The sequence below is a fragment of the Anopheles maculipalpis genome, chromosome 2RL (genome assembly GCF_943734695.1).
Source record: "Anopheles maculipalpis chromosome 2RL, idAnoMacuDA_375_x, whole genome shotgun sequence".
Classification (NCBI taxonomy): domain Eukaryota; kingdom Metazoa; phylum Arthropoda; class Insecta; order Diptera; family Culicidae; genus Anopheles; species Anopheles maculipalpis.
In genome coordinates, this window is record NC_064871.1 from 47682344 (window position 1) to 47704773 (window position 22430).

Here is a 22430-nt window from a genome sequence, read left to right on the forward strand (position 1 = left end):
GCTAACACCAAACGGAAGATCTCTTTGGGATGATTACAAACGAATTTTTCATTTATATTCCTTGACATCAACCGCAATATATTATATTTTATGGGTCTTTTAGGGCGGGAAGATTAATGAAAAACAAGAAGAAAAAAAGATTGTGCTGGGCAGTTTGATGCCTGCGACAAACAAATTAGTCATGTAAGGATAATTATCTGCGATGCCGTGGTTCGACCTTCACGTGTCTGTCTCGAAGGAAAATCACCGTATGTATGTATGAACATTTTAAAAACACAAATTTAGACATAACGTAATTTAATTGTCGATATAGCTCAGTCACTTTATCGATCACAGAAAAAGAAGCAAACATAAACACACCTTAATCCCAATATACATTTATAACAATTACAAAATAATTCAACAATATTTTTTGAGAATGGATTTGAGATGTCAGTTCGTGTGAAACTCTCTATCACCAGATAAATGTGTAAAATTGTTGGAATCAAAATGCAATAGGCATACATCCACCGAGCGTATGCCTATGGTGGTGTAAATCATATAATCCTTTAAAAACCCCATACAATTTGAAGCGTATGTGTGTGTTTGGAAAGATGCCTTTCCACCTTTGAGCAGAACGGATGTGGTCATCAAAAACACTGTGCGCTATTTTTTCGCTAAGAGATGAACAAATACATTTGTGCAACTAACTCCTGATCATGCACATGATATGATGCTGCTGCGTTGTGTGTGAAAGGTGGAAGTGTTGATAAAAAGAACACTTTATTAAGAACAACATTAAAGTTTTACACAAAAATATTTTTAAATAATTTTTTAACGCTCGTGCTCATGCGAAGCTTAGCCATTGACACACACACAAACACACAATTAAATTTTGTTCTTCTCTTTGATTTGTCTTGAAAACAAAGCAAACAAAAAATGATAATTTTACATTTTCTTTAATCTGTTTCCTTTTCTCGCTGTATCTTTGCCACCGACCAAGGTGTAATGTGTCCCAACAAAATAATAGTATAATTTATGTTCGTCACTGCTGGTGTGTTGTGATGAAGATTTAACGATTGATATTTCGTAGTGAAATTTATTGCAAAAGCTGCGGTCTATAATATGCATGTAAACAACAGATTTATTTAAAAGAAAAACATATGTAATGCAAAACACAACCATCTCGATAGAATAATATAAAAATCATCCTACAATAGCGTTTAACATGTGTTATATTATGTCACTATTGATATCGACAAAATTAAGATTTATTTAAAATGTTGAGTAGTTTTTCCTTTTTTATGTTCTCGTTCTTATTTATCTATTATTTTCATATTCTTCTCTAACAGTAGAATTGCGCATTTGTTTGAAAACTGTGTTTATTTTTTATTTTTGTACATCTTGTAGTTTACCTTTACTTTTAAATTGTGATATCTCTCCTTCTCTATTATAATAATATTCCAAACACGTATTCTTTTTCTGGAATCGTTTTAGTTCATATGATGCACAACCTTGCTTTTACATTTTATGATTTCTTTTGCCATGCGACTTAACATAATGCTAAATATTCGTACCGTTACGGTGATGCATATAAATATTCATATAAAAGCATATGTAACACCGTGAATGTGATATCAAGTCTTTACGTTTGTTATGTTTGGTGTTAAAATCGTTCTCCTTAAAGCATAAATGGTTTTGAAAATCACTTAAATAGTCCTCACTAAATCGAAGAACGAAGTTATTGATATGTTGATTGATCGGGAAAGGTTGTTCGCTGTATTTCAACACTAACAATTGTTACTGTCATTGTTCGACTGGGAAGTCAGTTCGCTTATGTTCGGCCAATAAGAACACACCGTGTCCCCTGCGTCAAGATTGGATAATGGAGCTACAGGATCTAGGAAGAGAGACAGAGATATGATTTATGTCGTACCTCCCATATGCTTCACTATGCTCAACCTGACCGCTATCAATCGCCTGATTGTTTAAATTGCCAAAGGAGCATTCCTTCAAAATTTTACGTGTATTATAAATATACTGGATAAAGTAACAGAGCTTCTTTGCTGAGTACGTACGTGATTCATGCCAGCCACGATTGCATATCTTCAAAGTTTCGTCGCGCTTAGGGGGAGCGAGCGAGATGCATCAAATATCGGAAACAGCGTGTGGCGCGACTGTTGAGTCGATGCCATTATCTCTCTGTATCTACTTCTTTCGTCTTGCCGCCAGTGGGTGTGCGTGAACACACACATTCAAATAGGTAATATTAAAATTACATAGTTTATGCACTAATTTCAAATGTATCATATGTTACTTTTAAGCTAAACAACGAACAATTAATTTTTCTTTCATAATTTTTGTGACCAAAAACAACGCCTATCGCAACGGAGGAAGGTTGGGGACCGATATTTATTGGGGAAATTTTCACGACAAATCAAAACGAAAATTTGCAATGGGCTAACTTGCAATAAGTGACATTATTCTAGCATTTATTTATTTCAATTTAAATGCTTCTTCTTGCACACATAATACGGATTGATTATGGCGTTTACAAAGGTTGAGCCTTTGTAAACGTATACGGAGAACATTTTTGAACGTTTTTTTACGTAAATTAGAAAAATGTTCCAAATGAGATATTACGTGAATATTGCCAGCCGGTTGTGGAACTTTTTTATCATATAATGGCATTCTGATACCAGTAACTAGAATATTTGTAACGTGATCAAGGTATTTCAAGATCCTGTTGATCTGTCAGATTGAAAAAGGTTACGAAATAAGTTGGAATTTTTATAAAAGCTGTAACTGATTGCCAAATTACCCTCGTTGAATGCACATTTCCGTTATATGATAGCAAACTTCCACATCGAAGATTCGAAGTTAAGCCTGTAATTAAATAGTTACATTTTGTGAATCGAAATTCTATTTTATTGTTCTATAAGTTTTTTTGCACAGCTCATCTTTTTTAAAAGTTACATTTCAATAATTTTTTTTAACAATACGGTGTTGAACCGCAAAAATGAACTAAGAATAAAATTTTATTCATTTTAATCACTAGTTTGATCCATTTTATGGAGTAGAAAATTCACTCTGAGGAATGTTTCAAATCTATAGTTGAATATTGTAACCCCGTTGTGTGGAACATTGCAATATTCTTCCTGGCTTAACGACCTGTTAGGTCATGCAGGCTACCTAATGGCTTACTAGACTTGATACCACGCAGTTGGATACTCAAAGTTCTCCTTATGGCGGGAAGGTTCGGAAGGGATGAGCGTGCCTCCACAAAGTTGCACAATCGAGTTAAGGATCTTCCCAAACTGCACGAAAGATTGACACTACATGATTGCAAAATTATACAAGAAGCAATATGCATTATATTCCACTGTTCATATTAAAAAATCCATTGAGAGATTCAAAATTCCATTAAATGGAGCGAAACACGCGAATTCTGAGGAGTGATGGTGGGTATCATTCATCAAAATCACTATCCCACTATAGTGAGTTGAAAGTCCAAGGTAGATCATCGCTTTAATAATTATGAAAGTGTGAGCTCGGTCATTAAGCAATTGACATGCATGTTGGGCTCTTGGAATTGATCGATTATCATATTTTCGCTCGTGCAACTCATCGGTGTGAAAATGCGATCTGTCTATAATTCGTTAGAAATTATTTATTTTACATTTGTTAGAACTTATCAACAATTCTAGTTGGGAATGAGAACTGTAAAAACGATCGACAGAATCGTTTTTGCAAACAGCAAAATAAAAAGAATAGCGAAAATAACAGATATTTAGCGGGGAAAATACGCAGAATGTTGAATCAGCATTATTTTGTGGTTTTCATTTATAATCTTTTCTAACAAAAATACTGTGAATGGATGGACAAAAGGGGAAGGTGGTATATACACGAAAATGCAGCATACATTATTATTCTCTGCTATTATTCTTATTCGTAATGTCTTTGACACCACCAGTAATTGAAAATAGTAACTTTTATGTATGAATAACTCACTGTTGCGTTACAGTTGGGTCTCTTATTAGGCTTCTTATTCTTCCTTTGTAAGCGATATACCCTCGCTCGCTCACCAAGTTATACATGGTGTCAGGACACATATTCAGAGGCTTATTCACTCTAGTTCCTTTCATAATCACCACAAAACCTGATTTTTCACATCATGTCGATCAAAAAGGTGGAGTGACAAAAAATCAATGATTTGTATGTTCCACTCCACACAATTGTTTTAGGATATATTAGAACAAGTCTTATCTTTTGTCATCTGCAAAGAGCATAACTAAGAGCCCTTTCTTAGAGGTTCTATCTTACAAAACAAAAAGAAAACAAATCTTTACAAAAATATCTATATGAAAAAAAATGTAGGAAAAGTATTTAGGTATCGTGTTAAGTGAGAGCAATAGTAAATTGCAGTTAGTACTGTCTTCCCTGCAATAAGTGTAAACAAGTTCTACTTGAATGAAGTTTGCTTTTACACTTCAATGAACCGTTTTTTTTTTCAGTTGTGTTGTAGCTCTTTCAAACATTACTGGAGCTACAGTAAGGAAATGGGGATAAAGGAAGCCACGACCCTTGTATAGTTGTACAAAATTATCAAGCAGTTTTTTTCTTTCTAACATTAGTCTGTTTTTACTTCCATTCTTCTATACATCCCTCATCTCACCGACGATGACGGTACAGCGCAATGGACACTTTGAAGATGAATACCTGGCGGAACTGTTTAAAATAATTGGTACTCAGGCTCCGAATAATGTTGCTGCAAAGGTAAATATTGTTTTGTACTAGTGGCTCGATTATCGATTATTAACTTATTTGCTAATTTGCAGCCATTGAATAACCGACAACAGACAAAAGGTGTGAAAAATCAAAGAAAACAATGGGACAAAAAACAAGGCGCACAGGCGAACAATAAATCTCCTAGGTAAGAATGTTTTGTATTTTACGTGCTACCCTTGTTCATTTAATCGGCCGATTGAACGATCATTGCTTAGTTTCTTCTGCTATATTTGTAGAAATATTTTGTTTAATCTTTATTTTGCAATTGCATTTTTTTTAATGCCTGAGAAAGACGGCTCTCCACCGTATTCTGTACTGTTCAGTGTATTGAATTATTGATGATATAATTTGGTCCGTGTTTATGAAATTGTATGATTTTATACAAACCATTTTATCTGATACAATAACAATAAACATATCGCACAACAAAATATAATGACTGTACTAATGAATAGTGTAACTAATACTTCTTCGAACTTCGAACGGATGTTTGCAGATGAACATGTGGATAGCATTTTGAATAGAACGCAATGAGAGGCTAAGAGCGGAAACAACGGTTCAACAGCTTTCGTTTCAAAACCGTACGGAAGGTAAGATATTCTCAAAAGTACAATTAATATAGAAGAAAAACAGAGCTGCCCCGCATTTTGATGAAAAATTATTACCGTTTGATAGAAATGAGAAATACTTCCGGCTGCAAATGAATCTAAAACGATTTAATTTGTTCTGACGCATTGGGCAAAAATATAGTTTGAATTGAATTGTATTTATGTGTCGCAACTGTATTTAACATGTTATTTTCTTCTTTGCAGATTGTATCCTAAATCGAATGAATAAAATCCTCGTGATCCTAATGGATGAGGGAATCGCTTGAACCAGTTCCAAAGGTAATATGTTTTCCCATATGTTATCTCCATTTTTTTAAATGCCGCCGCATTATGATGAAAAATTATTACCGTTTGATAGAAATGAGAAATATTTCCGGCTGCAAATGAATCTAACAAGATTTAATTTGTTCTGACACATTTGGCAAAAACATAGTTAGAAATCAATTGTAGTTATGTGTCGCAACTGTACTTAACATGTTATTCTCTTTACAGATTGTATCCTGAATCGAATGAACAAAAATTCCGGAGATCATAATGGATGATGGAATCGCTTGAACAGTTCCAAAGGTAAGACATTTTTACATATTTTATCTATGTCGTTAAATTGTGCCGCCGCATTATGATGAAAAATTATTACCGTTTGATAGAAATGAGAAAATCCTCCGGCTGCAAATGAATCTATAAAGATTTAATTTGTTCTGACACACTTGGCAAAAATCGAGTCAGAATTGAATTGTAGTAATGTGTCGCAACTGTACTTAAAATGTTATTTTATTTTTTTACAGATTGTATCCTGAATCGAATGAACAAAATTACCGAAGTTCTAATGGATGATGTTCCAAAGGTAAGACCTTTTCTTTTATGTTATTATCTCGGTCATTAAAATGTGCCTTCATACTGTGATAAATAATTGTTACCATTTGATAGACATGAGAAGAACTTCCGGATGCACATTGGTCCTGTAGTGGTTTAATTTGTGCCGACAACATACGGCACTAAGTTGAATCTCCCGTTTTTATGATGGTTCGGTGGTTCGCTCATATTCTAACCGTCTCTTACTGATGAAAATTATTGGTCCGTGTTTATGAAATCGAATGATTTTATTCATTTCCATTTATCTGAATTGTTAATTATTTCTGAAAATGAACTGCAAACAGTTATGAAATTTTTACCCATAATTAACGCATCGCTTTTGTCACGTTTTTTTTTACAGATGCAATGGCACTAATGCCTGAACAAGCGAGTAACGCACATCGATCGAAAACAGTTCCAGTTGGAGGTAAGAAATAATCTTGAATTGCATTGCTTCCGTATCGTGTACAACCTTTTATGATGATTATTAATTTGGTCCGTGTTTATGAAATAATTTGATTATATCTATTTTCCATTATATCTGATAAAATGTCGCTCACGCGAACATGATTTTATTTTTATCGTGTTTAATGTTTACTAAAACTTTCTGTATGTTTTTTTTTTATGTTCGATTCCAGCTCTCACTGTAAAATGGTTGAACGATACTGAATGGAGCTCTAAAAGAGAAGAATTAAGGTAATGATCATTGGAAGAAATTGTGTCTGGAATGTATAGTTTTTGATACCAACTCTATCCAACGTTCGCAACTAGTGTTGGGTCAAGCAGCTCTTTTGACTGAGCCGAGCCCATTGTGTGAATTGCGCTCAGAAGAGTACACTGAGCGATGAGAGCAAAGCGCTTAGCGACGAGCGGAATACGCTCAGCAGAGTACATTGAATGTTCAGCGCAACTAATAGTGCGCATACGCTTTTCTGAGCGCTGTTCGCCAACTGCTTAATGCGCTTTTCGCTCAGTGCTGAGATAGATTGTTGTTTTAGCGCTTCCGCTCACGACCCAACACTAATTGCGTGTTCCTTCGTGATGAAATTATAATTAAATTTTTGTCTTCTTTTCCCGACTGAAGACTCTGTGATAGACAACACTTGTTGCTGATATTTTCATTGAAAATTAAGTCTAAATCACAGCCCTTCCGGTCATATTGTGTGCTGGATAAAAATTAATCGTAAAAATATGCATTTCTTTAATTTGTACAGATCTTACTGGTGCCTTTTTATGCTCTGCTGCTGGCTGCTGTGAGCCCTGATAGTGCGAAAGTTCTCCTGTTCCCTGAGTGTACTGGTTGGGTGGTGCAGCCTTGGATTGGCAACGGCATTTCAACATAGAATTTATGGTAAGTAGTGAAGATTTGATTTAATATGAAGCCACTAAAAAAAACTGCAGTTTTCGCAGTTGAGAAAACATTCTGAATGATGATAGTTTTTAATTTATGTCTTCTTTTCCCAACTGATCATTAATGATAGAAAAGAATTCATTCTGATAACGGTGTCTATTTAGTTGGGCACGTCAATGTTTTTTTCATGAAATAATAAAAGTGTATCGTATGTTGCGTTTAACATTCTCTAACAAACTTTTATTTTATTTGTTACAGTGTACCGAACGGATTCAGATGGAAAGAAGAGGTAAACCAACAGGAGTATAGTATACAAGAGATCTGTCCAGTCCATTTAATGGAGGCGTTTCTGGTATGAAGATAACGACAGAGTAAAGCCACGGGATTGACGTGTGGTTTCTAAAGGCCACTCTCATCTGACACGTCATCCTCTTAAGCAGTTATATTGTCTGTCTAGCTAGATAGTCTGTTAGAAATGACTACATAATCCATAGGATAGGATGGACCTATGGAGCGGTCCATAATCAATTTGATTAGAATAAAATATCAAAATTGAAGATGTACGGCATGTAATTATTTTTTTTTTTAATTGCTTAGCGTAAAGTAAATCAAACAAAACGGAACCAGATATTTCTTTTCAAATAACAAATGTCTGTGGATGTCGGCACGGCACGGTAGTACTTCGAAGACGAATGACTACGCCAAAGCAACGGTCAACAGTTGGACGTTCGAAAAGCGATGAATGTTTTCAGTGAGAATAGATTACTGGAAAGGCTTATTATTATAATATATCAGTTTATCTTTTCTGGAGATGTGAACTTGGTCGATGTCATCTTCAAAGAGTCGAAAAATCAGTTCACTTCAATAGACACCTGTGGTAAGCAAGCATGCATCAATGTGTGTAGATTGTGCTACAAGTAGCCAGATGCGCAGTTAAATAAGAAAGCAGACCAACGCAATATTAGTTAAAGAAAGGTGTAATTTTATTTCGAGATATTCAAATGAAACATAATTCAATTAATCCAGCGAATTTAATAGCTAAGATATAACTATTTCGCACTGAAACATCATACTACGTTAGGTAAGTAATAGAGCGAAATGTTAATACAAAACGTTTGGAAGGAGCGCGCGCACTGCATGCGAAAGAAAAAATATGGTGCCCTAGTGACAATGAATACGTGTTCCTTTACCAATGTTGTTGATATTGTTGCTGCTGTTGGCGTTTCAACCTCTTCATCGTCTTTTTGGACAGTTGCGGTTGACTTTGATAGCAAGCCGGAATAATTTGCTCCGCCATGGTGGTGGTAGTCGTGCGGACGGTTCGTGTGATTCCACTCCCGGGATGCCGGAATCGAGTGTCTCGCGGCGTCGTGTCATAGCATTGTACCGGTTGATTCGGCGCTTGTGGCATGGAATTGTAATTGTTACCGTAGTAACCATGACTACCACCACTGCTGTGCCCGGGCAAACCATCGGTACGCTGCAAATCTGACTTCACCTGTGCAATGAGGCGCTGAGCATTGTGCTGAATGGCCGGTGTCATTCCGCCAGTCCCAACGACACGATCGTTTCGCAACGCATGTTGAACGCTTTCGATCGAACCGCCCAACTGTCGGGCACGGATAAAACGTACGATCGCTTCGACCGTTTCAATTTGTTGCGCGTTCAAACCGTCGAGCGAGATTATGTTTGGGGCGGATAGTGGTGGACCGCTGGTTTGTACCTCTGCGTCCAACCGCTTTACAGGGGGAGTTGTTTGAGTGAACGAGGAAATGAAGGTTTTTTTGCTGCGTGCAACGCACTGCATGCAGGCATGTCCATCCGTCTGTACCGAGCGATCGATTAGATGGCGAACCTTGCCACTACCGGGCTTTGGTGGCAATGGCGTTATGGCATGTATGCGACTGGATAGCACATCGGACCCGACCGTCGAACAGTTGTTGGTGTCGGCGTTCTTGTTAGCAGCGGCGGCATGGATAACCTTTTCGAACTGATGCGACACAATACCCTCGTCAAGGCCCAGCTTTGCGATCAGATCTTTCAGTTTAGCGTTCACGTTGCTAAACGGTTGACACTGTTTGACTTCCTTCGCGTTGGAAGTGAACTGGAAGAGCACGTTTTGATTGTTCCAAATTAATGGTGAACGGTTGTGTACCTGTTGCTGCTGTTGTTTGTCATCGCTGTCGTAAAACGTTGGCGGTACGTACATGAAGCGGGCCGATTGCTTCTTCACACCTTGCTGCTCCAGAACCGTAATCGCTTCATTGATTCGTTTCGGAACTGAGGGGAAAATAATAGTAGCACACTTAGAATACTCATTCGATTGAAGGAAAAACATTACCGCTTGTGCAAGAAACAAGCATATGTACCTTTCGGATCAACAGGCGCAATTCGATCGGTTCGGGTGGTCGAAGGCTTTATGAAAAGGAAATCGGAGAAGCTGAGTTTGCCCTCAAGGAATAGCTGTGAGGAAGGATGAAGAGTTTTGATTAAGCCGCTAATATTTGCATTTTGGACAAATTTTCTTACCTCCGTCGACACATCGTACTTTGGTTGCTTAGATTCTTCGTTCTCGAGGGGATCTGTGGACATATCGCTAATAACGTCCACCACTTCTTCTGGTCGTCCCGCTTGTGTCGAGGTGTTGGCAAACATGTTCCGAAACGCGGAGGGTGTTAATTGGGAAGCTGCTCCATCCGCCATTCCGTGAATACCTGCAGCAACAGGGGCACCAGCAGCGTACTGCACATGATTACCCGGTACCGGCAAGGGAAGCTGATTCCCATTTATTTGGTTAAACATCTGCTGCATCGTCATGGCCATCATCTGCAGCATTGCCGTTTGATCCACCGCCGGGTTTTTGCGGGATGACGATCTACCGCGCGAATCAACCGTCCCGTGCGAATGCTCCGAGCACGGTGAACTAGACCTCGATCGGGAACGGCTCCGGTGGCGACTCCTGGAACGGTTGTGCCGTTTGTAACGTCGGTGAGTTGGGCTCCGGGATGGGCTGCGCGAGTGGCGCCGGGACCGATGTCCACGTAGATGGGACCGTGCCGTTTCACGCGGACGCAAAGCCGCTGCTGCTGCGCTGCGAAAAGGAGGCACCCTGGAACGTTCTACCCTGCGTGGTTGTTGTACCACGGTGTGTTGTTGTTCCTCTTCCAACACTACGTCATTATCATCAGCCTCCTCACTGTCGTCGAGATTCACCTGGTTCGAGGAATGTATTCGTTTCGCCTTTGCTCTCTCTTGAATTACGGCGTCGACCAGCGGTGACGGTTTGTTGCGTTGCATCGCCCCAAGCGATGGGTACGTTTGACGCTGTATGATGGCACTCTCAAGCAATGCTTGTGTATTTCGAGCGATAATGCGCGGATCACGTACCGATTCCACCAGCGGTATTTGTGTGCTGGCAGCACTAGTGCAGGGCGGCGGCCGCGACACGGCTTCCTCATGCTCGATCGGTTGTACGTTCCAGGCATTGTTAAAGCGACGCACCCGTTTCTGTTGCTCGCGACGTAACTTTTCCGCTATGATCCGGTTTGCTTCTTCTTCGTCCACCGGCAAACAATCCATCGCGACGTGCATTTCGGCCAAAAAGTCCAGCGGAATGCCATCGTCCACGCTTATGTTTACTGCCTGATTAGTAGCAGCCATCTTTACTCACTAGCAACACAGTTTGTTTGCCAAAAATAAGCAGCCACTGCAAGAAACTGCGCCAATTGTAATGGAATTTTTGTTATTTTTTTCGCTGTTGGCAGTTGCAAAACGTCACCAGCGAAGCAAAAAGGGAGCAGCGTTTATAGCCTACAGTTCAGTTCGGTTGCGATGTTTTCTATGTCGTGGTCTAAAAGTTTTAGTGCAACGGAAATTATAAGGCAAACGATTTTCATTATGCACAGCTAAATCAATGGCAACAAAATCTATACGATTGGAGCAACAGTTTAAATTGTTCGTGATTGATTGCACCCACAAATATTGATAACGGGGCACCACTGCACCAACCGCCATTTCGGTGTTCGTTTGCTTCGCGTACAACGGTTACGTCATCATCAGCACGCGAAGAAGCAAAACAAAACGTCACGCACCACAGCGGAGAAGAGCATAAAGTTTATTTTTGGGTCGCGCGTCCGCCATACGCGTACATTGCAGGGGGTGATAGTGCTCTATTGCGTCCGAAAGAAAGTTTGTAAGTGTGGGTGTGTGTATGTGTGCTCTCTGGCTGGCGCTTTTCATATTGCACCTTCCGATCAAACACGTGTATCTTTGGAAACAATAATCGGTAAAGCAATAGCAAACAATCGTAAACCGGTATTTTGACCGTGAACCCTTCACCTACACAGAGAAAAAAACACGCAAGTAACCGACAGGCATACAGATATTCGTGTGCGTGCGCATTGTTTGATTTGTTCGAATCGTGTGTGTATGTGTGTGGGGGGTGAAAAGGTAAAGCGCGTGGTTCAATCAAAGTTCCCTTTGAGGTGGTCCGGTCCCCCTAATTGGAGAAAGGGACCATCTCAACAGCAACATCACTGTCATCATGTTTGCGGCAATGTGGAATAAAACGTTTTGGATGTTCTTTACGGTACGCGTTGCGTCAGTATTTCTTGTCGCGAGCTGGTTCGTTCCCGATGAGTACTGGCAAAGTCTCGAGGTGGCCCATCGTCTTGCCTTCGGGTAGGTGTTCCGGGACGCACAGCCAGCGTTAAGAAGTGGTGCAAATGATTCATGTTTGTTTTTTCTATTTTCAGCTATGGCCACATGACCTGGGAATGGGCAGCCGGTGTAAGAAGTTACGTGTACCCGGCCGTATTTGGCGGCCTTTACAAACTGCTCGCCCTATGCGGGTTAGACACGGTGGAACTGTTAACCGTTGCACCAAAGCTTCTTCAAGCAAGCCTTAGCGCGTACGCCGACTATCGCTTTCACGTGTGGTGCAACCGAACGAAATGGTCCACGTTTTTGCTCGTTACCTCCTGGTGCTGGTTCTACGTAGGATCGCGCACGTTAGCCAACACGCTAGAAACCTCCCTCACCATGATTGCGCTCAGCCACTTCCCTTGGGCTTCCGAATGTACGCGCTTCCTGTGGCCGGTAGCATTGTCGTTCTTTATCCGGCCGACTTCCGTCATCCCGTGGGTACCGTTGTGCTTGTATCACATCAAAAAGTCATCCCATCCGACTTGGGAGTTACTGCTGAAGCGCTACCTACTGATCGGCATGCTGACGGGTGCGTTGTGCGTGAGCGTCGATAGCTACTTCCACGGCTCGGTTGTCTTTACATGCTACGAGTTCTTGAAGTATAATGTGCTGAAGGGCGTCGGAAGCTTCTACGGGGAGCATCCATGGTACTGGTATGTGTATGCCGGTTTGCCGACCGTGCTTGGCATCTTTGTGTTGCCATTCTTGCTAGCTGCGTACGACACCGTACGCCACCGGAAAGTGTACAAGGAAAGGGCCATCTTGCTGGTTTCGGTAGGCTTCACCGTGCTGGTGTATTCGTTACTGTCACACAAAGAATTCCGCTTCCTGTTGCCAGTGTTGCCGATGTGTTTGTACATTACGGCCGATTATCTTGTCCGCTGGAGCCGGAAAGCTTCCAGGTAAACAGCTTCCAGGTTCCACGAAAAACGTGCAAAAAAGCCTAAACTAAGACATGCTTTCCCTTTTTTTTCAGCAAAATGCTTTGGTTTGCCGCGTTGCTGATTGTGTCGGTTAACGGGCTGATGGCAGGATACACAGGATTCGTTCATCAGCGGGGCACGCTGGACGTGATGCCTTATCTGGCTACTACCGCGAAAGACTATCGAGATGAGTTTAACAATCCGGCCAAAATTTTCTTCCTAATGCCCTGCCATTCGACACCGTTCTACAGTCACGTGCATCAAAACGTAACGATGCGTTTTCTGCACTGCGAACCGAATCTAACCGAACAGCCCAACTATCTCGACGAGGCGGATCAGTTTTACGCGAATCCGATGAGCTGGATAAGGAAAAATTTGCCCGTCCATCCAATAAGCGCTTTACCCACGCATGTGGTAGCGTTCGATGTGCTGGAACCGGAAATCAAAGATTTTCTTTCGATTTATAAAGAAAAACAATCCTTCTTCCACACCGACTATCCGGCGGGACGTGTCGGAGGGAATGTGAAGGTTTACGAACGGTTCGATCGGAATGCTGCAGCTGGTAATAGCAATAGTGGGACCACCACCAAGGCGACGACTAGTGCCCCATCCTTGGAAGAGGACTACGATCCTGAGTACAATCCGTAAAATGGACCAATGAACCAACTACCACCTGTAGTACGCACAAAATTGAACGAACGAAACGATTTTTTTCAATGACCTTATCATTTTATTCTTATGCTAAATTTGTCATCCGTTCACTATTGACAAAATCAAACTATTAAGGCAGATTTTGTCCATAGGGTTCATATTCAATAGGGAAAATCTTTACTACAAGTAGTAATTTAAAGTGCTAGGAGAAATTGGCATCACCCTCTAATACTGGTGGCTATATAGCTGGCAAGGTACAAAATCGTACTTTAATTTTACCTTAAATCCAATTGCAATTTTTGTGTAATACTTAGTGTTTAAGTGTAGTAGCTACTACCCATTTTTGTTTGTTTGTTTGGTCTGAATTTGCTTCTTGCCCCGTCCCCGGTTGTGAGAAGAGGGATAGAGAGTTTTGGACCTGTTTGACCACTGCCACCGTCACGGTTTTACGAGTGAACCATTATTTTACCTACGATTTAGGCGGCAGCACCTTTTGTAGCTGTCGCTGATAACGATAACATATTTTGTGGGAAATGTTGTGCAAATTTAAATAAATAACGATTTTCTAACTAAAATCTGATGATTTAACATTTTTGAATAGAAAGTAAGTTTACAGTCGTGTGTTGGAATGGTTGAATCTCGTGTGCTTGAATCCACCCCAAGCTAGGGCACATCTGAAGCAGAATGGCTTGATTAAATGTTTGCCCCGCGTGTTTTGCAACAAGCGAAATTGCAACCGTCTGCAATGTGCTTCAGAGTATTACAGATTTGAAGGCTGCTGTCAGTTTGACCTTTTTTGTTTACAAACAATTCGTTGAAAGCGCGCGCATATCTTCGCTTCGATTGCAGAGTGCGGCAAATAAATGTTTTATTTTTTTACAGTTATGTAGAATATATTGCAGCATATTAACACGCAAAGAACAAACTAATGCGTAAAAATGTGATGTGATCCACGTGCGTAGGTAGTTGGATTGTTTAAAGTGGATGACATACGGTTTAGGCAATTGTGATCTCTTCGCCAGCTGTTGATACATCATGGTAGGAATTCGACATATAAAATTGCACAATAATAAAGTCAGGAACTAATACGTTCGTTTTCTCATAACTTTTGCCAGAGAACGTTTAAAACGTCGGCCCTTGATCTGTGGAAGGAAGAGGAAAATCGGACCGGTTTGGTGACGTTCTGCAAAGATTTGGATCTTGCGCTTGGCAGTGGCATTTCCGAAGGAATGATTACCGAACTGTGCGGTCCGCCTGGCAGTGGTAAAACACAATTGTGGTAAGCTAGAGTTTTATTGATTTATCTACGTATACTAAAATATACTATCTATGCCAGCTTGCAGCTCTCGGTAAACGTACAAATACCACAGCAGCTTGGTGGCTTACAAGGGCGAGCCGTATACTTGGATACGAAGTATGGGTTTTGTCCGAAACGAGTGCAAGGTAACAAAAATAATAGCAAATAGGCTAAGTTTCTTATAACTAAGTTCGATGATATTTTATAGAAATGGCAAAAGCGCTCCACCAGCATTGTACAAACATTGCTCTGCTGCACAAGCAAAATCCAGACGAAATTCTGGCTGGTTTTTCGGAAGCGACCGCCTTAGATGGTATTCTCTACGCTCACGTCACGAACTGTACACAAATACTGGAAGCAATAGCTGTGTTGCAGAACCGACTTTACGATGGTGAGAAGGTAAGCACGTCCTGTAGAGGTGTATGTTCGAATTCTCACTCACTTTCTTCTGCACAGATCAAACTCATCATAATCGATTCGCTGTCGTTTCTCGTACGAAATACAATCACACACTCGATGAAGCGAGTGAGACGTCTGCATGAAATACTTACACCATTGCATAAAATCGCCCACAGATTTGGTTGTGTAGTAAGTGTGAACAAAAAATCATTTAATGATTTACCTTTTTCGTACATAAACTGGACTTATTTTCTTTCTGTTCTCCATTTACCCGCCGCAGGTTATTGTTACGAACGATGTAACTACGCGCATTTCGGATTCGAAGCCTATCGAACCAATGGTAACGAAACCACAGATAGTATCAGCCCTAGGTGGAAGTCATACGCACAAAATAAATCAACGAATATTTCTCGGTCGCGATGAAACCGATTACGATTCCCAATCCGATCACCAACCTTCATACGTGGCCTCCATATCAAAGGGCCATTTTCTACCGTGCATTGCTGTTCCGTTTCGTATCGAAGCGGCCGGCATTCGAGGTATCAAAAAGCGGGACATGAGGTAAAAGTACATACGTTGTTGTTGTTGTCACCCAACTAAGCCGAGCGGTTGGAAACGATCGGTCGCAAACGTATCGTACTTGAATCATTCGTCTTTTTAACCTAATTTAAATACATCCTTCGATCGATAATTTCTCATCCCGCGTACTAAAACTATGTCATTCGACGCGTTCGTTGGGAAACATTTATTGAGAGTGTGTGAGCGTGTGAAAACTTAAATTAAACATCAAAAACAACGACGTTGTGTGCTGCTAACTAGCATCGTTCCCAGAGAGATGCTTAACTCGAAACTCAATAGGAAGCTAGTGTGACGAGCACATCGCGATAGTCACCGCTAAGATCGCCCTGAAAATGAGCCAAAAGAGGAGGAGAGCTCGATCAACATCAACAACGGCGAGAGACCTATACATTAAAAAGGCAAGGGACGGAGCAGCAACAACTGTGATACATATTGTTCTACGATTATTGGGCATCAACAAAATGCGGGGAAAATGAGATGCTTTGCGATGGAGGGGTTATTTTCGTGACGGATCGCAAACGCCACAAGCAAGCCACCGCAGTGAAAAGGAGAAATTGTTGTGTGGTTCTGTTTTTGTTTTGTTTTTGTACATAAATTATGTTTGTATTACAACCAACGAGTATTAACGCATTTCCGTATTGCAATGACATACATACAGACACACACGCACGTGCAAGTAGTGCTTCACCGTTTGCGTTGTGATTAGTGAAGCAGAGTAGATTCGAAAGGGGGACAGAAACGCCACATACTGTTAGTGCACTGGCATACGAGCTGGAGATGGGTGGTGGTGGGACCGGTTTAATAAGTGGCAATTTCAGCAAGCAAATTGCCTAGATCACTTCCAATATCATCCTAAAGGAGAGAGAGATAGTGTAAGAGTTGAGAACAAGTTGGATTCGGTGGGCACGTTAAGGTTGGTTTGGTTTGGTTAGATGGTTATTTGGTTTAACTATTTTAAATGGGCCTAATTGGTAAAGCCAAACCACACAAACCGGATAGGGGATGTTTTGTCCTATATATTATGATTCACATTTTATTTAAAACATCATAAAACATCGATGATTTACACAACAACAACGAGTATATTTATCCAATAGCTGGAGTGAATTGCTTTAACATCACAATGAACCAAAGGAAAAGATATAAATTAATAACACTTGTTTTTGTGTTCGCGCTTGCTGAACGAATTAAATGGACGTTAAAATGTAAAAGTTGCGCGCTTGTTGTGCAACTTCCCTGTGGTGGTGCTGCTTTGGCTGTGTGCCGCCCCCTGTTTTGGTTATTTCCTTTTTCAAATGCATAATTTGTGCAGCTTACTACATCGTATATCGTGGCGCGTATACTATTAGAACGAGGCCAACGTAGCCAGGAGATCGCCCAGGTCCCCACCGACATCTTCCTGCGAAAGAGTTTTTTTTTTTGGGCCGAAAAACCAACAGACAGGATGAGAAATATTGGGCGAATCTCGTAAACCTTTCATTAAAAAACACACATCTAAGGCAAAGGCACTGCAAAAGGCGAAGGAGGGACGTTATATAGTCGTGGTAAAGGCGTGGTGTGCAATATAATATACCATAAAATACCGTGCTAGTTATCTTAATTTCCCATCCGACACGTGATACGATAATGAACGTGTACAGCAAGTAAGCTAAGCGCGTTGTTTATCTGATAAGTAAGTTTAGTGGTGGGGCGTGTAAGGGGGATAGCTCGATCATATGATTGAGAAAATCATATGAAGATCAAACCACACACACACACGCTTCATAACCATGCCACAACGATCCACAACATAAAAAAACGCGAGCAATTGGGGAATGTGTTTTTTCTGTTTTTGCTTTTTAGTAAGCAGCCAAGTGGTACAGCAAATTAGCATTATCGCCTCCAAGATCCTCCTGTGTTGGGGTTGGGCAATGTATGTGGCCACGCACAAAACATGGGGGATGATATAGTAAAAAAAAAAACGGAATGAGAGAGAAAAAGAGAGAAGAAAAAAACACACACACTCAATATAAAAAGGTCTCTTGTTAAGTGTTGGTGGTTAGCTGTTGGTACATTAAGGGGCAATTTTTAAAACGTTAAAACAAGCTTTTGCCTTAAGCTTACATTAGTACACATAAAAGTTTGAGGCATGCGCTGTGGGTTTGCTACTACAGAAAAAAACAAAAACGATTGGTGATTGTTATTAATAAATGAATAGAAAGAAAGCGAAACAACATCAACAATCCCGATAGGTCCTAAAATGCATAAAAGTTTTTAAAACCAAAAACAAAAAAAAAAGAAAATATGTCCTTTTAATCTCACGATCAACAACCGTAAGATGAAGTGTTTGAAAGTTCTTTTTTTTAATTAAGATTTATTGAAACCAGTACAGAACTACTACGCAGTGAATGATAATAATTTTTGCATAACTAACACACTTACATACATATCAACTTACTGAACCAGAGAACAAATGGATAAAAATTCAAAGAAAACTGTGCTCAAACTACTCGTTTTGTGGCATTTTGTTTTTAAGCTAGTGTACACAATTGGCAGGGTTTCCTTTCGTCAAGGCACAATAGGTATAAATTTAAAAAAGAAACAAATCGGCGTGTTTGCTTGTGTAGACTATTTAGTGGTAATAAGAATAAACGATTGCTCTGTGTTATGGAATTGACGGTGGTTTTTGAGATGACGCGTGGTGTGAGTTTCATCGGACGAAAGCTCCACACGCAGAGAGAGAGAGAGAGAAAGATAGCGTTTAAAATATGATGTTTTATATTACTTGTGTATGAGATTGCGTGTCGCATGTATTTTGGCGACCGTATTCTTTTTGTGATGCATTCATAGTACAACAGCTAATAAAAATTAGACCCTAAAACCTTTTCTTGTGTAAGCTCTGAGCGGAGGACGCTCGGTGTGTAGTTGGTAAATTGGGGTTTCTTTTTCTATCTTTTTGTAGTAACAATTAAGATCATCATCGGTAGAATCGATGTGTGTGTGTGTTGGCGCAGTGTTGGGTGATAGAATACAATAGAACACCCTATCGTCGTCGAGATATTCGCATATATTGAGGTGAGGTGTTTGTTGGCATTATAGAACGCATTAAGAACGGTAAAACGTTCACCGGTAGCCGGAAATAGCCAACAGAGCACGCTTGTAATCGCCCGATGTGTCACCCTGGAAAAACAGCAGCAGTAGTAGTGAAACGGCTTTTTTGTGGTTTGTAGTAGCAGTAGCAACGTAACATATGCCTTAGTGTTGTGTCAAACAATTGAATGAGTGCTGACCCGTGAGTTTTTTTTTAGCTTGCACTCGCTCCCATAATGTTGGCCCAAAAGCTCTATTTCAACAGGGAACTATTATTAAACTAGCCCAGCAATGGTCGGCAAAGTGCGGCTGTTTGCAGCTTTGGTTGTGGTTCTTAGCCGATTTCATATTGATTTTATTTTGTTTTATGAAAGTTTTCGCTATAAAAATCACTTTTGCATGTTAATAATATAACAGCTCATTATAAAATGTTCATGTCCGGGAAGCAAAGCTAACCCGGACCTACGTATTCCGTAGTTTAAAGTGAATATTCAGCTCAATCAAGGAAAAAACAATCATTCCAACGAAGCCAACAATGTGGCTAGCCAAAACCTCTCCAGGTTCTGGTTGATACGAAATTAGAAGGAACTTTTCATTGAATTTAAGATCTCTACACTAAGCTCTTCAAAACTTATCCACCGTCTATATTAATGGTATATTTTAAACTCTTTGCTTAGAGAAGTTTGCCGAACGCTGATCACAACAGTCTCAGATTATTGAGCGAAAGCTTTTGGTAGATCTGTGAGATCTACCTCTGGTAGATCGTGTGAGCTGAGTGATCGAGCCAAGGTCAGTAGCGCTATGACACAACACTAACATACGTTTGTTCAATAAGCAATAAATGGGCATTTTGGAGAAGGGCGCAGTCACAAAGCTTAATAATACATTATTGCTTCAAAGAGGTGTGGAGGTCATGAAAAAAAATCAAGAAAATGTTACTCTATACACAATATTTTGCCAATGGGGAAATGAAACACACACGCACAAACACACGATTCTTCAGTTGGGTGATGAAGTCTAAGGTTGCAAAGAAGCAAAAGTTCTAAACGATCTATACATGAAGAGTAAAACATATAACATAAACTAGACGACTAGAGGACTACGGTTTGATGCTGATCGCAATCGATATTTGGAAAAAAATTGTATTTAAAAAGAAAAGAACTAAAGAATTTAAATATGCTTTCAACATTGAATAACAGCTTTCTACAGCATTCATATATACTCGCTGTTGATGTGCTTGCTTGCTCGAAAAATACGAAAATACTCGTTGGTTGAACAAATATAGGGCGAAAGAGATATGAAAGTGTTTGTTTGTTTGGATTGTTAAGCGACATTATCATTACATGATCTGTTATCTACACATTTCCATCGTATCGCAGAAAAAGAAGGTGATATTGTAGAGCAATTTGGAAGTGTGCGTTCAACTCCAAGCTGATGGCGTAATAAGGCCCGTTTTGTAGCTCGTGGGTTAACAACGTCACAAAATGATGATGAGTTTGTGTAACTTGGTATGTCATTGGTATGTGGTGGAAGGTGGGTGAGCAACACACAGTAAGGGATCGTTAGTTTGATCTCGTGTTTGATGAAGGAAGGGGGTGTGTTATATATATATTACGGAGGCCGTAGAACAAACAGCCACGAAATCACACGTACCTTGATCCACGATTCGAGCGACTTGCCGTACATCTCCTGGAACGCTTCCTTAATATCGCCCAGATCGATCTCCGAGCGGCTTACGATGATACGGATCAGCGTCTTATCGTTCGTGCCGAGACCGGCCATCGAGTTGTGCAATCGCTTGGCAAAGTACTGAACCTTCGAGCGGACGCAACGCACTGTTTAAGAAAAAGAGTGTAGAAAATCGACCATAAATAATGATCAGTTCCAACTTTTTTTTTGTATCTTTTCACACCTAGGCGACACTTACCAATGGCCTTGAAGCCCTCTTCGATAGCACCGCTGAATTCGCGCTTGATCGCATCCTCGATCGTGTGACCGGCAAGGCTCTCGTAGATGTCAAACACGGCACGCAACTGCTGGTACGAGCGCGTCACCAGAATCTGGTTGAACACGGATTCGTCCGTGCCCCACTGGCCCTCACCAGCTTCAAAGAGTGCCTGTGCGTCAGCGGCAGCTGCACCCTCATCAACGCCCTAAAACCATACAAGAAAGAACCCAGGCATTGCAGTACAATAACAACACACTCCGTACGGGGCGACATCTTCAAACAACCACTTACATTGTTCTCGTCACGGTTACCCTGCACCAGCGACACGCACAACCGCTTGAACGCTCCACTGGTATCGCCCTTCAGATCCGACTCGAGCGAAACGTTGTACATCTGCTCGTAAAACTCGGCGATCGTCCGGATGCCATAGTTCGACAGCGTGCATAGAATCTCGATGATCGCTTCCTCGTCCGTACCGATGCCCGAGATGGCATCGTGCAGCTCCTTGGCGTAGAACTGCGGCAACGGGGTCATGAGCGCCAGTATCACATCCTCAAACTTGCCGCCCAGCTCCGACTTCAGATCGCTGATCAGATCCTTACCGAACGAGGTCTTGAACGCTTGGGCGATCTCCAGCCGCTGCACGATACCGCGCCGTGCCAGCACCTCGATGATGGCCTTCTCGTCCGTACCGAAACCCTTCATGGCGGTACGGAGCGTGGCCGCATCTTCGTTCGCATCGAACGGATCGGCCGGGTAGACGGTCGGTGTGCACTGGGAGGAAGAAGTCGTAGAAGTTAGTTAAAGTTTATTAGCATGGAAGTCTACAGGGAATGGTTCTTTTACAGCACGTTACAATTCACTCACTAGAGAAGTTCCTACTAATTATCCTAATGAGTCCTTATCTTCAACTCACCGGTACCTCAACGTACTCTTGTTCCTCTTGCTCCTCGGACGAATCGGACACGCTGCCTAGCGAGTCAAACTGATCGTACAAATACCCACTGGAGCAACCTGCGTGGCGTGGACCACGCAACATAACGCGTGTCCTTTGCATGAGCTGGCTGCAGGAACTATTCAGTGTCTGCACAGTTTTTGGCAAATCATTGTGAGTTTCATTAATCTTTTTAGATTGAAAAAAACATTCACTACGGTACGCGGATGGATTCTGATGGAATGTTTCCATTACGTAGCGCTCGTCACAATTGCACACTGCATGACAACGATAATGATTAACGATCGTAATCGTCCTTTTTGAGCAAGGTTGTCTTTTGTTATCCAA

General features: G+C 40.9%; 4 protein-coding genes and 1 non-coding gene across 11 annotated transcripts in view; 3 read left to right on the top strand and 2 right to left on the bottom strand.

The window, feature by feature from the left end:
- The first annotated feature begins 6430 nt into the window (after positions 1-6430).
- Positions 6431-6502, top strand: LOC126560140 (small nucleolar RNA U18). Its single transcript, XR_007607059.1, has one exon. It is a non-coding gene; the product is annotated as a small nucleolar RNA U18 (small nucleolar RNA).
- Positions 6503-8764: 2262 nt separating this feature from the next.
- Positions 8765-11238, bottom strand: LOC126567194 (uncharacterized). Its single transcript, XM_050223425.1, has 3 exons — positions 10108-11238; positions 9948-10041; positions 8765-9858 (listed from the first exon to the last, which is right to left on the bottom strand). Exons 1-3 carry the CDS (start codon positions 11236-11238, stop codon positions 8765-8767), a joined length of 2319 nt encoding a protein of 772 aa, XP_050079382.1.
- Positions 11239-12099: 861 nt separating this feature from the next.
- LOC126557712 (GPI mannosyltransferase 3) lies at positions 12100-13853 on the top strand. The gene is made up of 3 exons (XM_050213580.1): positions 12100-12258; positions 12333-13184; positions 13259-13853. The coding sequence occupies exons 1-3, from the start codon at positions 12122-12124 to the stop codon at positions 13851-13853; spliced, it is 1584 nt and encodes a 527-aa protein (XP_050069537.1). The 5' UTR covers positions 12100-12121.
- A 748-nt stretch (positions 13854-14601) lies between these two features.
- On the top strand, positions 14602-16117 carry LOC126567195 (DNA repair protein RAD51 homolog 3-like). The gene is made up of 6 exons (XM_050223426.1): positions 14602-14613; positions 14936-15135; positions 15193-15299; positions 15362-15552; positions 15610-15741; positions 15833-16117. The coding sequence occupies exons 1-6, from the start codon at positions 14602-14604 to the stop codon at positions 16115-16117; spliced, it is 927 nt and encodes a 308-aa protein (XP_050079383.1).
- A 266-nt stretch (positions 16118-16383) lies between these two features.
- The window catches only part of LOC126558551 (annexin B9), a 214663-nt gene continuing 208616 nt past the window's right edge, over positions 16384-22430 (bottom strand). For 2 of the 7 annotated variants that reach the window (XM_050214582.1, XM_050214583.1), the window contains exons 3-6: positions 21440-21922; positions 21128-21353; positions 20854-21035; positions 19224-19290 (exon numbers count right to left, since the gene is read on the bottom strand). In XM_050214582.1, the coding sequence (XP_050070539.1) occupies positions 19234-19290; positions 20854-21035; positions 21128-21353; positions 21440-21853 (879 nt within the window). In that variant the 5' untranslated portion in view covers positions 21854-21922 and the 3' untranslated portion in view covers positions 19224-19233. Of the gene's footprint in view, positions 16458-16898; positions 16984-17458; positions 17531-17962; positions 18024-19215; positions 19291-20853; positions 21036-21127; positions 21354-21439; positions 21923-22430 lie in introns of those variants that run through there. The other 5 variants (XM_050214577.1, XM_050214580.1, XM_050214579.1 and 2 more) reach the window with 5 other exon arrangements.

Excerpts from the sequence above, each read along its gene's own strand:
- LOC126567194 (XM_050223425.1), bottom strand. The coding sequence starts at position 11,238 with ATGGCTGCTACTAATCAGGCAGTAAACATAAGCGTGGACGATGGCATT. Across the intron at positions 10,042-10,107 it reads AGTACGATGTGTCGACGGAG|CTATTCCTTGAGGGCAAACT; the intron begins GTAAGAAAATTT and ends CCTTCCTCACAG. Across the intron at positions 9,859-9,947 it reads TGCGCCTGTTGATCCGAAAG|TTCCGAAACGAATCAATGAA; the intron begins GTACATATGCTT and ends TTTTCCCCTCAG.
- LOC126567195 (XM_050223426.1), top strand. Across the intron at positions 15,136-15,192 it reads AGTGGTAAAACACAATTGTG|CTTGCAGCTCTCGGTAAACG; the intron begins GTAAGCTAGAGT and ends TATCTATGCCAG. Across the intron at positions 15,742-15,832 it reads CCCACAGATTTGGTTGTGTA|GTTATTGTTACGAACGATGT; the intron begins GTAAGTGTGAAC and ends TACCCGCCGCAG.
- LOC126557712 (XM_050213580.1), top strand. The coding sequence starts at position 12,122 with ATGTTTGCGGCAATGTGGAATAAAACGTTTTGGATGTTCTTTACGGTA. Across the intron at positions 12,259-12,332 it reads GCCCATCGTCTTGCCTTCGG|CTATGGCCACATGACCTGGG; the intron begins GTAGGTGTTCCG and ends TTCTATTTTCAG. Across the intron at positions 13,185-13,258 it reads TGGAGCCGGAAAGCTTCCAG|CAAAATGCTTTGGTTTGCCG; the intron begins GTAAACAGCTTC and ends CTTTTTTTTCAG.